Raw genomic sequence first — 13976 nt, forward strand, 5'->3', positions numbered from 1 at the left:
GAAGACGATTAGAGATAGACGCTCTATGTTCAGCTTTCAGAATCTTTATAACTTTGGAGTTGCATCGGTTGGGAGTTTTGTTTCATTACCATGTTGCTGTTTTGGCTTTCATCTAACAGACAGCAGGCTGAGTATCTGCTAATCTGCACATGGGAAGCCCAGTTAACGGGCTCTGATCATGGTTGTTCAAGGCATATGAATCCTAACATGATGAAAATTTGACATTAGACATTACAACACTTCCAGCAGGAGCAGAAGAGTTTTGCATCTATACTACATATTCACAAGGTTTGGAAGTCTCAATCATTATCAGAATACAGTGTTTGAAATATATTTTGATTACTATAACATGTCTTGTTGAGGACTCTTTATGGAACATCGAGGGAAGATTGTCTCTGCTTTTAACACACGCGAAAAGTCATTTACGGGCCATGTTATTGCCAATGTACTGGCAATTACTACTGTTTGGTATGGGGCACATGTGGGACAGCGGTAGGGTATGGAGGAGACATTTTTATGTTCAAGTGTATAAGAGTGTGTATATGTTAGGAGGCTTAGAGAGAAAAGAAATGTCTTTGTTGTCGACAAAGAACGATCATTATCCTTACCCTAACCCTGAACATAAACCTTCATACGTCTGCACTAACAATGATAAAACAAAGAGCGCATACTGTCATTTTTCTTTGATTAATCCCTCAGCTTTTTTGTCTTTACAGTTGGAAGAATAATTTCTTCCTGAACTCTAACACTGTAAGCTCCCAGCTGGTTCTGCAGCCCTCCTGGTGGGCTTAGCATTTATTCAAATGGAGTGTTTGGTACCCCTGTGATGTTGCAGCTTAACTGAGAGCCAGAGCTGAGCCAACAGGATGTATCCCATTGAGGTGATATGTCACAAGCTTCCTGTGACTTCAGCTTTGTTTCTGTCAGAGATTTTTGCCTAGTGTGGTCTGTGAAGGCTCGATCAGCGAGAGGGGGTGATGAATGAGTGTAGTGTTGTCACGATACTGGAATTACTAACTGCAGTACAGTACCTTGAGAAATACTGATACCATTTTTGATGCCACATGTAAAAACTGACATTGAAGGAAATAAAATTTTGAATGTTTGTTCAAAGATAAATAAAACAAGGCAAAAACTTGACGTCTTTTCTTGGTTAGCGGCAGAGAACAGCAGAATGACATTAAAGCCCGGTTCAGACCAATGATTCGCAACAAGAAGAAACCATTGAAGAACGTTGCAGAGAAAAGCTGCAGTGGTGTAAACTGGCCAGTCTTAGCTTGACTCAAGCCGGCTGATGGTGTCACCTGAAACTCAGATGGTCAAATTACCGGATACTAGTTTTAGAAAGTAGAGCTCGTCACCTTTTTTTGACAGCCAATCATCCCCACCGTGCCCTCTGTTTGCGTCTTCATGGTGTGCTGGTGTCAGATGGTGTATCACTTCTACTGCCCACTGTATATTCTTATGCCCCCTTTCCTCATTTTGTTTCAATTTTCCGCCATTTCATCACTACTACAAATGCAACTGTAACCAGTATCTCTTTATCACTATCCTCATTCATATTTTAGGAAGATATAAATTATATTCAGCCACAAAATAAGTCTGAAAATCTGGAAATCAGAACAGAAGTACAGAGAGCTGTTGCATACAGATGATACACAATGTCATCTAGTTGCATTGGTGTGAACCAGCAGGTTCTTAGAACATTGCAGAATGCCGTATTGCAAGTAGTTGCCTGTTTCGACTTGTCTTGTCACAGATCTTTGGTCTGAGCTGGGCTTTAAAGTTATGCCTTTCTATGTATGTTTCTAATTATTTTTCAGGTGATTATCAACTAAGAATTGATGTGTTTTTGTTACCTTAGAATGACCCGTTTATATCTACATAATGAGCAGGTCCTCTTCCACGAGATCTGCCATGTTGTTCTACAGCAGCCCAGAGAGGACAAACCAAACACACTCTTGACATGACTATTCCGTTCCACATGCATCTTGCCTAGGGATGCACGATAATATCAGCATGATATTATCGTGCATGATATTATCGGTATCGGCCAACATTGGCTTTAAAATAAACTACCGGAATTGCCCAACATGCCCTTTCTTCACAATGAATGAATATTGCAAGTAGTTGCCCGTTTCAACTCGTCTCGTCACGACTCTTTGGTCTGAACTGGGCATAACAATGAGAGAGAGCAAAACAATTTGTTATGTATCAATTAATCTATATGTTTTACATTAAATGAGAGCAGTTGTCAGTTACTGTAGGTGGGTTAAAGTTCTTTGTCTCAAATGGGCACAGTGCAATATGGCAGTATATCAAGCTGATCTTTTATCAAGTTCAACAAGTGAACATTTTCCAGCCCCTTACAGTTCACTGCTTTTATGTCACAAAGCTTCTCTATGCTTTCGCTCCATTGTATAGAATACAAAAGCTTCAACAGCAGAGTGAAGCACATCACCAGGCATGAACCTCATTCAGTCTTTTGAAGTTCTATTAGTGCTGCACATGAAGAGTGACGCTGCTGAGCTGTTATAAAAAACACAGAGGCTGTTATAGATGACTCCATGTCTGGTAGTGACATGTTGTTTGTCATGATCTCACAGTGGGTCTTTGGCCCTGGGGACATGTCATCACTCTTGCCATTGTCACCCACCAAAGTGATGTTTTTGTTTGTTTTTTTTAACTGGAATAGGACTGATCCTGAGTTAGACCAGCTTCAGTCTGAAAGAGGCATCCATCCTTCTCTTTCTAAGAGAGCTCACTATGTTTCCATTGTGAGTTTGACCCGTTGGCTATTCCAACTGTGTTTGCATATACCGTATGTATTTTTACTGGCGTACAAAGTGTCCTAAGAAGATGATTTAAAAGCGTGGCAAGAACAATCCACTTCTGACTAGCACACACTGTCCCTCGCGCTCTCTCAGGGGGAATTGTCTTCTAACTGATTAGACACTGTTTTGTAGACTCACTGCCCAAGCAGCTCTACAAATTGGACAAACACACACTCTCATAGACCTATGCACACACACATACACTCACACACACAATCCTTGCCTCCGAGGAAATAAACTTCAGCCACACTGTTGTAGCATTAATGGCCAAATCCTATACAGGCACTGGGTTCTAAACCAAACAGAAACAGTGAGAGGGGAGCCTTGCACAGTATGGAGTCCGGAGGATGAACAGCAAAATCGCATGTCTCTAGGGAGTCTCCCCACAGCCAGTTCATTAGTGAAAGAGATAAGAAAGTACCCAGATAGCATAAAAAGATAGTTGGAGAACACACACACCTTGCAGGCACTACCCAAGTGCACACAGATTGCATATAAACCCATTAAAGCCATCCCGTGAAAGCAATTCAATCATTTTTTTGTAGTTTAAAAGAAGTTAAGCACTTAAATACGTAATATAATAAGTGAAATGGCCGTACTAAATTATTGTGTCCAACCAAATCTTAAATATAGCGGACAAAACTCTGAGAGTTAATGAACTGCCCATACATAATTAACAGCTTGGAGCAAAATGAGAATATACTCTTCATCTCGCCTGTATGTTTTATTAATGCTCCTCTGTATCTGTCATATCATCGTTATCTATGCTATAAAGTGCTACATTATTCACGACAGTAAATGGAATGAATAGTTTTGAAACATTCTCAAGAGGCAAAATAATTTAAAGCAGGGGCTTGAGCCTTGAGATAACTTCTTCCCTCCGTTCGTGCCCTACTGCGAGTTGAATATGCAGCGCAATGTACCGTTATTAAGTTGCACTCTAATGTAATGAACTATTGCATTTCAGCTGCGTCTGTTCATACCAGGATGTCAGAGGCTCTTGAGACCTTGTGAATTACTGTCCAACAACTCCTATACACTGTATCTGCTTCTCCTTTTTCTCCCAGGAACACTTTACGCCAGAGTGCAAATTCAAGGAGTCGGTGTTCGAGAACTATTATGTGACATACTCCTCCATGATATACCGGCAGCAGCAGTCGGGCAGGGGCTGGTACCTCGGTCTGAACAAAGAAGGAGAAATCATGAAGGGGAACCATGTCAAGAAGAACAAGCCAGCAGCCCACTTCCTTCCCAAACCTCTAAAGGGTAAGGCTTCCCTAATCCTCTTTTACATTTTACGTTTACTCCATAAAGAGTCGAGTGTTTGTAGTTGCTCTAAATGGCTTCACTTGAAGGCAGTGTGAAAAGCTGGCTGTCATAGAGGTGGGGGAGGCGTGATATAGATTGAATTAGGGGTGGGTGATGTATTGATTATGGCCTGCTCGATGCATCGCAGCTTGTTTCACGTGGGATGAATAAAATGACGATATCATTATCAACTATAAAATGTTATAAAATGTTGGTGTTTCAGTTCTTGTTCTCACTCCTATGGCTCTCTCGCTCTCACAGACACAAAGAGAAAGACTCACAAACATGCACCACGTGCACTCTACCACCTATCCATACTACACACTTCTAAATTATAGTGTGTGAGCAGGCTAGGTGTGTGTTTTTGTATCTGCAGGGCTCCAGACTGCAACTATTTAATCACATTTTGCGACCATGGAGCACCAGTATGACTTGCAAATGTTATTAATATATTAACTGGAGAGCTGTAAGGTTGTTTAGCACTCACAGGGAATAAATCCTCACGTTTAATGGCGCCACTGTAAAGCTTAACTTTAAGCTAACTGCTAACATCTAACTGTTGAGCGACAGTAGGGGTCGGCGATATGGCTGTTAAACAATATCGCGATATTTCAGGGTATTTTTGCAATAACGATATTTTTGACAATATGACAAATTAGTAGGAAAAAAATATATATTATAAATTTAAGAAAATAGAATTGCAACTAAATAAATGATATAGTTTTACATTTTTTCTTCAAATACTCAGTAAAAACTAAGCAATAATGATCCCTCATTTCTTTAGTTTGTGAACAACAGTAACTCAGAGTGAGATTCAGATTCTGTATACAATATTATTAATAGTTCAACAAAATAAAATCTACCTCAAATTACACATTTAAACAGCTCACAAAACAACAAATATACCCTGGGATCTATATATATATAAATCAACATGTGATATTCCTTAATAATTGAATTGTTTTTTCCACCTGGACCTTTATGCTCTGCCATTTCTCCTCTAATCATCACGCTGTAACCCTTTGACAGGCTGTTATGATACCACAACTATCGCACATTCACATATATGTAGTTTTTTGTTGAGCGGCAAGCATCACGCAAGTTTACATTACCAAAGGTTTATGACAAAATCACATGACGACACAGAGAGGCAGAGACATTGTGCTGCTGCCAGAGGAGCCGCTGAATGAGTTCCCTCTGAGCGGTAACTCGCTACAAGAGTCCGGGGCTGTTTATAAAACATTCAGGACGCCATCGTATATCCCACACTACTGAAGATGCTCCTCTTTATGGAACCACTGTAGAGTCGGCAATAATTTCGCTTTCAGCCTTGCTTGTTGTTGCCGTGGGTAACAGTATGACGTGAATATGTCAACAAGTCAATTGGAGTATCCCAATACGAATTTTTCATGTGATATTTAAATGTATATCAGTATTATCATGATTGAGATGAAACGGCACAATGTGAGCTTCAAGTTCACAACAAAAATATTAACACTTATGACCTGAGATGAGCCAGATGTTTCAGAATAAAAGCAGCAGTGGTTCCGCTTTAATTTGTTTCATTATCACAATACTTTTTTAAAAACGTATCTATCTATCATAACAGTACTTTATTTAACTACACTGTAACAGCAGTTTACTTTACTTACAGGTTACAGTAGTTTATTAGTTTAGTATTTTAGTAGTCTACAGTAGTTTAGAGGAGATTTCAAAATATTGATATATATTGTGTATCGCGATTTAGCCTAAAAATATCGTGATTTATTTTAAGGCCATATCACCCAGCCCTAGTTTGAAAATGGGAATAATGGCACACATTTTCAAATAGGCTCTTCTGGTAGACAAGCATAGTGTGGCACTCGGTTGTTCACATGAAAAGTGACAGAAATAATAGAAATACTAGAACCAGAAATAGAAATTTAAAGTCTATGAATGTCAGATTGTCAGTTTTGTTAAGTTACAGAAATGGTTCCATCACTCTTTCCAATGTCAGAAAGGTGCTTGGGGAAGGTGTTTCTGCAGCTACTCGACCGTCCAATGCGAAGCTCTGATGGAGTCTACTGGCATCTTATGCAGCATCAGAGATAAAATTGCTCTGACGACAATCTATTGAGAAAGTTTTCTAATTATTCAGCAATAACACTTTTCTAGTTGGCAAAGGAGTTGTTTTTCATAATAAGAGACCTTCCCTGAGAACCACTAGCTCCTCTCTAATTAAATGTCCCCACTTTCTCTATACTTCCAGCCCATGTGGATATTCTCTTACTAAATGAGCTGCTTTCTACATGACCCTTTGCCATTTAGCATTCTCCTTAGAGATGCTGGTGTAGACCTATCTTCCTCTCACTGGTCACACTATGCTGCAGACACAGTGCAGAACGAGGCTGAGCCATTGTCTGCGACCACAAGCAGCGGGACCAAATATGTTTTAATGCTTTGAACAGTAGCACCCAGGACTTTATTTTCAGTACAGTAAAGTCACAGAGAGAGAACCACACCCATCCAGGCTATGTGTGTGGTAATGTGGTGAATGTGGAGAACAGAGGAAACGGAGGGGAGAGGGAGAAATGGTCCTCTCTGTTGAAAAGGCCACAGTTTCCTTTCATCTTCAACAAGACACAGATTTACCTGTCAGCACAGAGGAGACAGAGAGAGAGAGAGAGAGAGAGTCTGTTTTCACTTCAGTGGGATATAAGAGGAGCACTTTTTTTCTCAGTAAAGAATAAAAGCCTTGCGACGCAAAAAGCCCAAACAATGATGAAAAGAGGGCCGTTTCTTTAGATTGTTGATTGTCGAGTTTTACGGTTTGGATCCGTCACACGTGGTTCTCTTTATAGTTTCGCTTCATTCTTTTGTGTGTGTGTGTGTGTGTGTGAACATTAACATGCCTACTGGCACTGTCAAGTTATTACTGGCTCCTACAGTAACTGGGTGACAAGATAATTAAGTTATAATCCCAGTCAAACCATTTGGTTTAATGAAGCACCAGATTCAATACTCTATAATATAATCATCAAAGATTAGGGGATTTGGGCAACATTTAAATGATCAAGTTTTACTGAGATATATTTTTGCTAGTTTCAAGAATGTTACTGCATTATTACACTTACTGACCACTTTATTAGGTACACCTGTACAGTTAAATGTACTTGATTATAACAGTGTTGCCATGAATTCTTCTTTCACAAAACATACACATTTTCAGGTTTTGTTGACATTTTTCAGAAAACTGATAATTCTACTTTGTGTTTATTTTTGAGGTCATAGTTGGTGATGCTGCTGTACTGAGTGCATCATATTGACATGTGCTTCTTACATTTTGCACTACTCACATACATATATGGGATGAACAAAATATTAGAAAGTTCAGTACATCACTGAACCCAACCAAACCCCACTATACAATAAAATTAAGTGTCCTGTGAATGTATACTTCCTAAATACAATTTAAATGTGGTCCTGTACATTTCTACGAACCATGAATTGATTGATTGGTTGATGAAACTTTGTTTCTACAATGCTGTTGTTAATGTGTGGTTATGTTTAGGTGCAAAACACCACTTGGTCAGGGTCAGGAAAAAATATGGTCTTTTCACCACAACTGTGTCTGGAAATGCTGTGATGTCCGACTATAAAAACACCTGGTTTTGGTGCCACAATTTTCGGCTAGAAAGGCCCTGCTGTCATGCTAAAAAAGCACCCAATTTTAGTCACACAATGTTGGCTGAAAACGCTAGAATGCCTCACTAAAAAACACCCAGTTTTGTTGTTTGTTGGATTTGAACAGTGGTCTGCTGCTTGGCCGGGATCTCGCTTAGGTTTCAAGCCATCCACCATACCTTCCACCTAAAAATGACAAAGTCAGCTCACTATACATGTAATCTGAACTACATCACTGTAGGAATATTGATACACTAAATGTGAAAAGTATACATGTTACATACCTGTGGTTTGCAGAAACGTACAATGCCAACATTTTATTCTGGTGACTACAGGTTGTTCAAAATATGATTCTTTCAGCTGAGATCGGGCTGGGTGATAGAGAAAATCAAATATCAAAATATTTTCGACAACATTTATCAATATATTGCAAAGATATCATACAGTTTACTGTTGGTACTTTAACAAAATATTAGACAATGACTTTTGAAAATAATCATTAGTAATGTGGATAAAATGACTAAGTGGATAAAGGCAAATAATAAAGCAGCTAGAACAGTCTAGTAAGTCACATCCATTCACTATAATGAAGCCTTTAAAACCAGGAAAAGATAACATTATGATATCAAGATATCCAAAACTGATGATATCTAGGCTCATCTTACAGTATCAATATAATAGCAATATACAGCCTAACCCTATTTTGACGGTATCTATAATCATCAGTGAAAAAAGGAAACATATAATCTTGTGTTAAGGCTGAATTAAAGCATACATGCTCCTCCAAAGACAAGGTCAGTATCGATCATTGCAATCTTTTTTATTTCCACTGGAAATCAAGCCTCCACTCTTTAATTGAAAGATTAAATATCCCTGGTGAGATGGATCCTCTTCACACCAAAGACAGTAGCAATTATAGATGTTTTACATTTGTGTGTTAACTATCTTCATATGAGGTTAATTTCAGATACCCAGCAGTGATTACAGTGCTGGATATTCCAGCTTGGGGTTAAATTCTCCATTTCCTCAATTTGCAAATGTGACGCCGCCCGTTCTTGCGTCTTTGGTGGAGCTCCTCCAGCCAGCATCTTATTAGGAATCTATGTCTGCCCTCGGAGATCGCTGTAATAGCTTTTCACTTTCATTTAACGGGCCATCCAGGGGGTCTCAAACACACTTAAGAGCAATAGCCAGAGAATGATTGCCTTGCTTTATGCCGAGAAAAAAATACTGAAAAAGAGAATAATAAGGACAGATATAGGCTGGGTGAGACAGTAAATCTAACAGATTCCCAAAACCATTACCCTCAGCTGCCTTTTGTGTATTTTATCCATGAGGAGAAATATAGTATTTTTTAAGGTCCAGCAGCAAAACCAAAATGAGAAAAACAGATTTAATAACTGCGTGTGTTGTAATACCCAAAGATTTAAATAATTCTCCTTCTTTTGCACAAACTTTAAATTATCCAGTAATGCACAATATTTACTAAATCTTGTACATAATTTAAAATCCAGATGTAGCTGGCAGCATGGAAAAAGCTTTGCAAGGGAAAGAGAGAGAGAGAAATAAAGGAGAATTTGTTCCAGCAGCTCATAAAGATTTAGATGCAGTGGTGTTACAGGGCACCAATTAAAAAGCTGTCTCTGCGTTGGCAATGGCATCTCCTCCAGCCATTACTCACTACTCCTCTGGTTCCAGTCTGCGAGTCTCAACCCACAGCCTCTCATTCTGTTGTCGTCTGGGTTTGAATGACGTGAGCTGAACTTGCTCCATCCAAACAGGAAAATCCTCTTACAATTCTTCCGGAAATTCTTGATGCAAGTCACAAAGGGTTACCTCTATCGGAAAAAGTGTACTGTGGTCTGTCAAAAGCCGTCTATGCGGGGGGTCTTGTGAAGGAATGTGCAAAATGCCAACACGGATGGTCGTTATTGGGGATTAATGCTTAAAGATGAATAGCAGCAGTGGTGTTGAGGTGATACCGTAATCCAGAGGTCAGTCGCCCACCATTATAATCATACATTATTGTCACTAACAAGACTGGAACCAATCATCAGCAGTTTCCCGGTGGAACTCTGCCATTGATTGATGTGTATGAGGATGGTCTCCAGATTGCTGCTGTAACAAAAAAATGCTGGGCTAAGTGAAGTGTCTGAAGGACTGGGTTTGCTGTTTCAGCCACACACTCCCTTAGGAATGAACATCAAATAGCATTCTGGGCAGAAGGATGTTGACAACATCCTGAAACCAAAGACTCAGATTACTGATATTTTCTCTGAAAAGCGCCTGCTGAGATGCACATCGGGCCAATGCTGCATACACAGCAAAGCTAAAGCACTAGCAACTACTGAATTTATAATGCCATGCTGTGAATATAGGATTTTTTTTCTACTTTGGCACCAACCTGGTCTGTTGTGATCTCTTGATTCAGCTGTTTGTAGGGAACTGTAAGTAAGATCTTATGTTATACCATCACTGGAAATATTCTTACCAAACCAGAGCGCAGTCCCACTTTATTGCTATCTGTATACAATAAATTGCGACATATGCTGCAATGTTTATAGCAGTTTTCTGCAATGAAACTGGGGGATCAAGAGAAAATTGCAAAAAAATAGTTGTGATGCTGTCTCATATTCAGAGCCTACTATTATGAGCATTCAGTGTTTCCCCCAGAATTATGAATGTATTTATGAAGGTGGGTTGGGTGGCTGATTGCCAATAACCAGCTGTTGCTGCTGTTCGCAGCAGTGTTGAAGAACGGTCTCTGTAAGAAGCCGTCCTCCAGATCTTTCTGCCCGGTTAGTACAAGCTAACACAGCAACAGCGGCTAACATCCGACATCAAACCATTAAAAGGGTCCCAACAATCTCCCTCTGACACTGAAAAGACTCGACTCTCTAATTAAACCCGTTAATAACTGTTGGGTAACGTTAGCTGTGTGATGCCAACTAGGGAGCAACTAAGTAATACCTTTTATTAGTAATCAAGGAGAACAATAATACATATTTGGAATAATGTGCAGTAAAAATGACAATCTTAATGTCAAATAAAGAATAACACAAACTCCCCAAATAAATTGGTCCACTATGGGTTTAATGCCCATTGGTAAATCTGTGTTACATAAACTATGTCTGTTGCATGAAATGTCTGTATTATCAGCAATCATCTGTTTATAGTTACCAAACTATGATAAACTCTACTAACCTATCACCCCAACCAGGCACTGTCTCACTCCCTCCTCGTCTCCTTAAAAGTTCTTGTAGTTATACATAAGTTTTCTCCAATTACTACGATGAGACTAACAGAGGAATGTTACCAGCAGAAACAGCAGGTGTTTTGCAACTTCATTGTATTGCCTTGTGATGTCTAACAACTTCAGTAATATCTGCTGCCTTACGTCTCGACACACAGCTCAGTTGGCTGATCAAAGCAGCTCCAGACTGTGTTCGTCTCCGTCTGTGGCACAGCAGCCCTCAGGTTGATAGACTATTACTCATAAGGTGTAACCAATCAGACAGTGCTGTGGGTTGGACATCGAGCAAGGCGACAGAGTGGAGACTGTAGACAGAGGCTGAAAAAAATCTGAATATTGTGGCCGACAATCAGCCAGATCGATAATCAGTTGATCCTTAATGCCATTCTGTCCCAGACACAGAGCTCGCACTCCTCCAGCAGTAGTCTCATAATAAACAGAGAGGGAGAGGGGCAAGGGATTGGCCTTATTTTTAATTGTCGCAATCGCAACACAGTTCATGTTTTTTGTTGTTGCTCATATGCAAAATGCCAGTTTGTCTTATTCTTCTTTATTCTGTGTTTCCACAGTGGCAATGTACAGAGAGCCATCACTCCATGACTTGACAGAGTTCTCCCGCTCCGGCAGCGGCACACCCACCAAGAGTCGGAGTGCCTCGGCTGTGCTCAACGGAGGCAAAGCCGTGAGCCAGAACGAATCGACGTAGCCCGGTAGCCGAACCCAGGCCTGGGGCCGAACCACAAAACCTTACCTCCAGCAGAGCGTGACTTCAAGCAGACTTCTCTCACCGATCAGCGGTTCAGGACTAGCTACGACAACAAACCACACACAAACATCCAGACACCATCAATAAAAAAAACAGTTAGGTATCATCTTGGTCAGTCGTCATCAAAAAAATCATCAATAGTAAGAAACTTAAAGGCACATAAAGCATTCTGGACTTAAAATAACAAATTAAAATATTGTTTTGGTCTTGACATTTATTTATTTACTTGATCACTCTCTTTTGGTGATGATCGCGTACCAGTTAGCTCATCCTTATCTTATTTAATTTTCTTAATTTCCTGTGGACAACATCTTTTCTTTGGTCATGTAAACACCAAGCACTCGTGCATCTGTCAGACAGGGACAGGAAGTTAGACATGTAGGCATTCAGGGCAGCCAGTAATAGCGCTGGTGTACAAGGCTGCAGTGGTACAGTACAAGCCCTGATCTCTGTCTCATCCATGCTTCTGTGAATACAAAGCCTATAAACTCCCTGGTGTGGCACAGCCTAGTGCTGCTGGGACTGTGGCCAGCCAGACGGTAGCTCTCCTGCGTCCTAGTGCACACGCTCAGAGACTGAGCTCTCTAGCATGGGAAAATGAAGCCTATGTTCAGCTGACCTGAAATATAAGGGACAGTGTGGCTCTCTTGCAGTTTTTGTTTTCTTTTCAGAAATGCCACAGCTGCACCTTGGTTTTCGCTAATTTTCTGAATTAGCTGAGAGCTTTTTATTTGAAAACCGGTTTTGTTTTTGTCCCCTCTTGTTCTCTTCCCTTACCATTGTTCAGTATTTGTATTTTTGTTGCTGTTTCATCATTGAAAGGGGTTCCAGCAAACCAAAGACAGAACGAAAGAGTGTCCCTTTAAGCCGCTGAAAACCAAGCCAGTATAAAGGCAAAGCTGGAATTTTTTTTTTCATTGTACATTTTTGATGAAAGAAAGCAAAGATTTTGTGGAAAACAGGAACAATGGACAAAGAGAGTGATTTTAAACACTTTGGAGTTGGCAGCGTGCTTGATGTTGTGCTTTTTGCTGATATGCTCGATGACCGAGGTATGAAATGTCTATTCTGTGTTCCCATTCCCTTCTGTTACCACTTTGTCACAACATCTCCGTCTCTTGTCCTCGTGATCCGTTTCCTCCCTCTGTGCTTGTGTCATACTTCGACTCCCCCGCCATCCTTTTTTGTCGACTTCTCTAGACTGATACAGTTCACCATAGGAATATGGTGCAAGCCCCTTCCCAGGATGCTTGTTATGTGTTTGAGTAACTTATTGTGGTGACAATATTTTCTATATTTAAAAAAGAATACTGTGGACTTTTAGGTGGCTTAACATTTTATAGGACACGTCATATTTGTAAAAGTGAAGAAAAAAAAAGAAAAAAAACATACAAAAATGAACATCTTCCCTTTCTTGCACAGGGCATGTACAAACACAATTATGTACAAAAAGGACCCTTTTTGTGGGCTAGGTACTCCTTCCTTCAGCTACATAACTTCTTTCTGGTACATGCTTCTGGGAGGCTTTCTTTTCTTGGTTTCCTCCGGAGGTGGTTTGTATTAGGTGAACCTATCTGTTGCATGGGAGAAAGCAGGGAAATTCTGGTCTAGAGCTGCATGATGTAGGCTATGTGTATTAACCCATGTTGGATCATGTGTTCCAAACTACCAGGCTAAATCTGAGAAAACAACATTTACAGGCAGACACTGTGGCTGCCTGGTAACTTCCAGTTGTTTATTATTTGTTGTATACACAAAAATGCACTGAATAAAATGTTTATATTAAGATATACTTTTAAAATGTGTCAGACTTTCTTCTTTGTCTCATCATTTGCCTCATTCATATACTCAGCATTATCTGTGTATTCCACCATCCAGCCAATACAATTACAGAGCATCTTGGCTGTGGGAATTAGATTTAAAAGCCATTTCCCGCCATTGTGATGCAAATTTGCAGTGTGGAAATCTGGAATGTTCCATAACAACTACACACACTGGGTTTGGTGCAAATTATCTGCGTTGCCGGGTTCCATTTTTGTCTAATAAATTAAAAAGAGTTCCTTCCTAAATAGTGCCCGTGTCCACTCCACACAACAAAACCTATCCAGGCAGAGAATGTTCTCCGGAAAACAAACACCTATTGCTCCAAAGC

The 13976-nt window shown here is 40.0% G+C and overlaps 1 protein-coding gene across 5 annotated transcripts in view; it reads left to right on the forward strand.

The window, feature by feature from the left end:
* The window catches only part of fgf13a (fibroblast growth factor 13a), a 147108-nt gene extending 133492 nt beyond the window's left edge, over window positions 1-13616 (forward strand). For all 5 annotated transcript variants that reach the window (XM_033633366.2, XM_033633365.2, XM_033633368.2 and 2 more), the window contains 2 exons: window positions 3902-4100; window positions 11628-13616. In XM_033633366.2, coding sequence (XP_033489257.1) covers window positions 3902-4100; window positions 11628-11764 — 336 coding nt within the window. In that variant the 3' untranslated portion in view covers window positions 11765-13616. The remainder of the gene's footprint in view (window positions 1-3901; window positions 4101-11627) is intronic.
* Window positions 13617-13976: the final 360 nt, after the last annotated feature.

Source organism: Epinephelus lanceolatus, chromosome 7 (genome assembly GCF_041903045.1).
Source record: "Epinephelus lanceolatus isolate andai-2023 chromosome 7, ASM4190304v1, whole genome shotgun sequence".
Taxonomy (NCBI): domain Eukaryota; kingdom Metazoa; phylum Chordata; class Actinopteri; order Perciformes; family Serranidae; genus Epinephelus; species Epinephelus lanceolatus.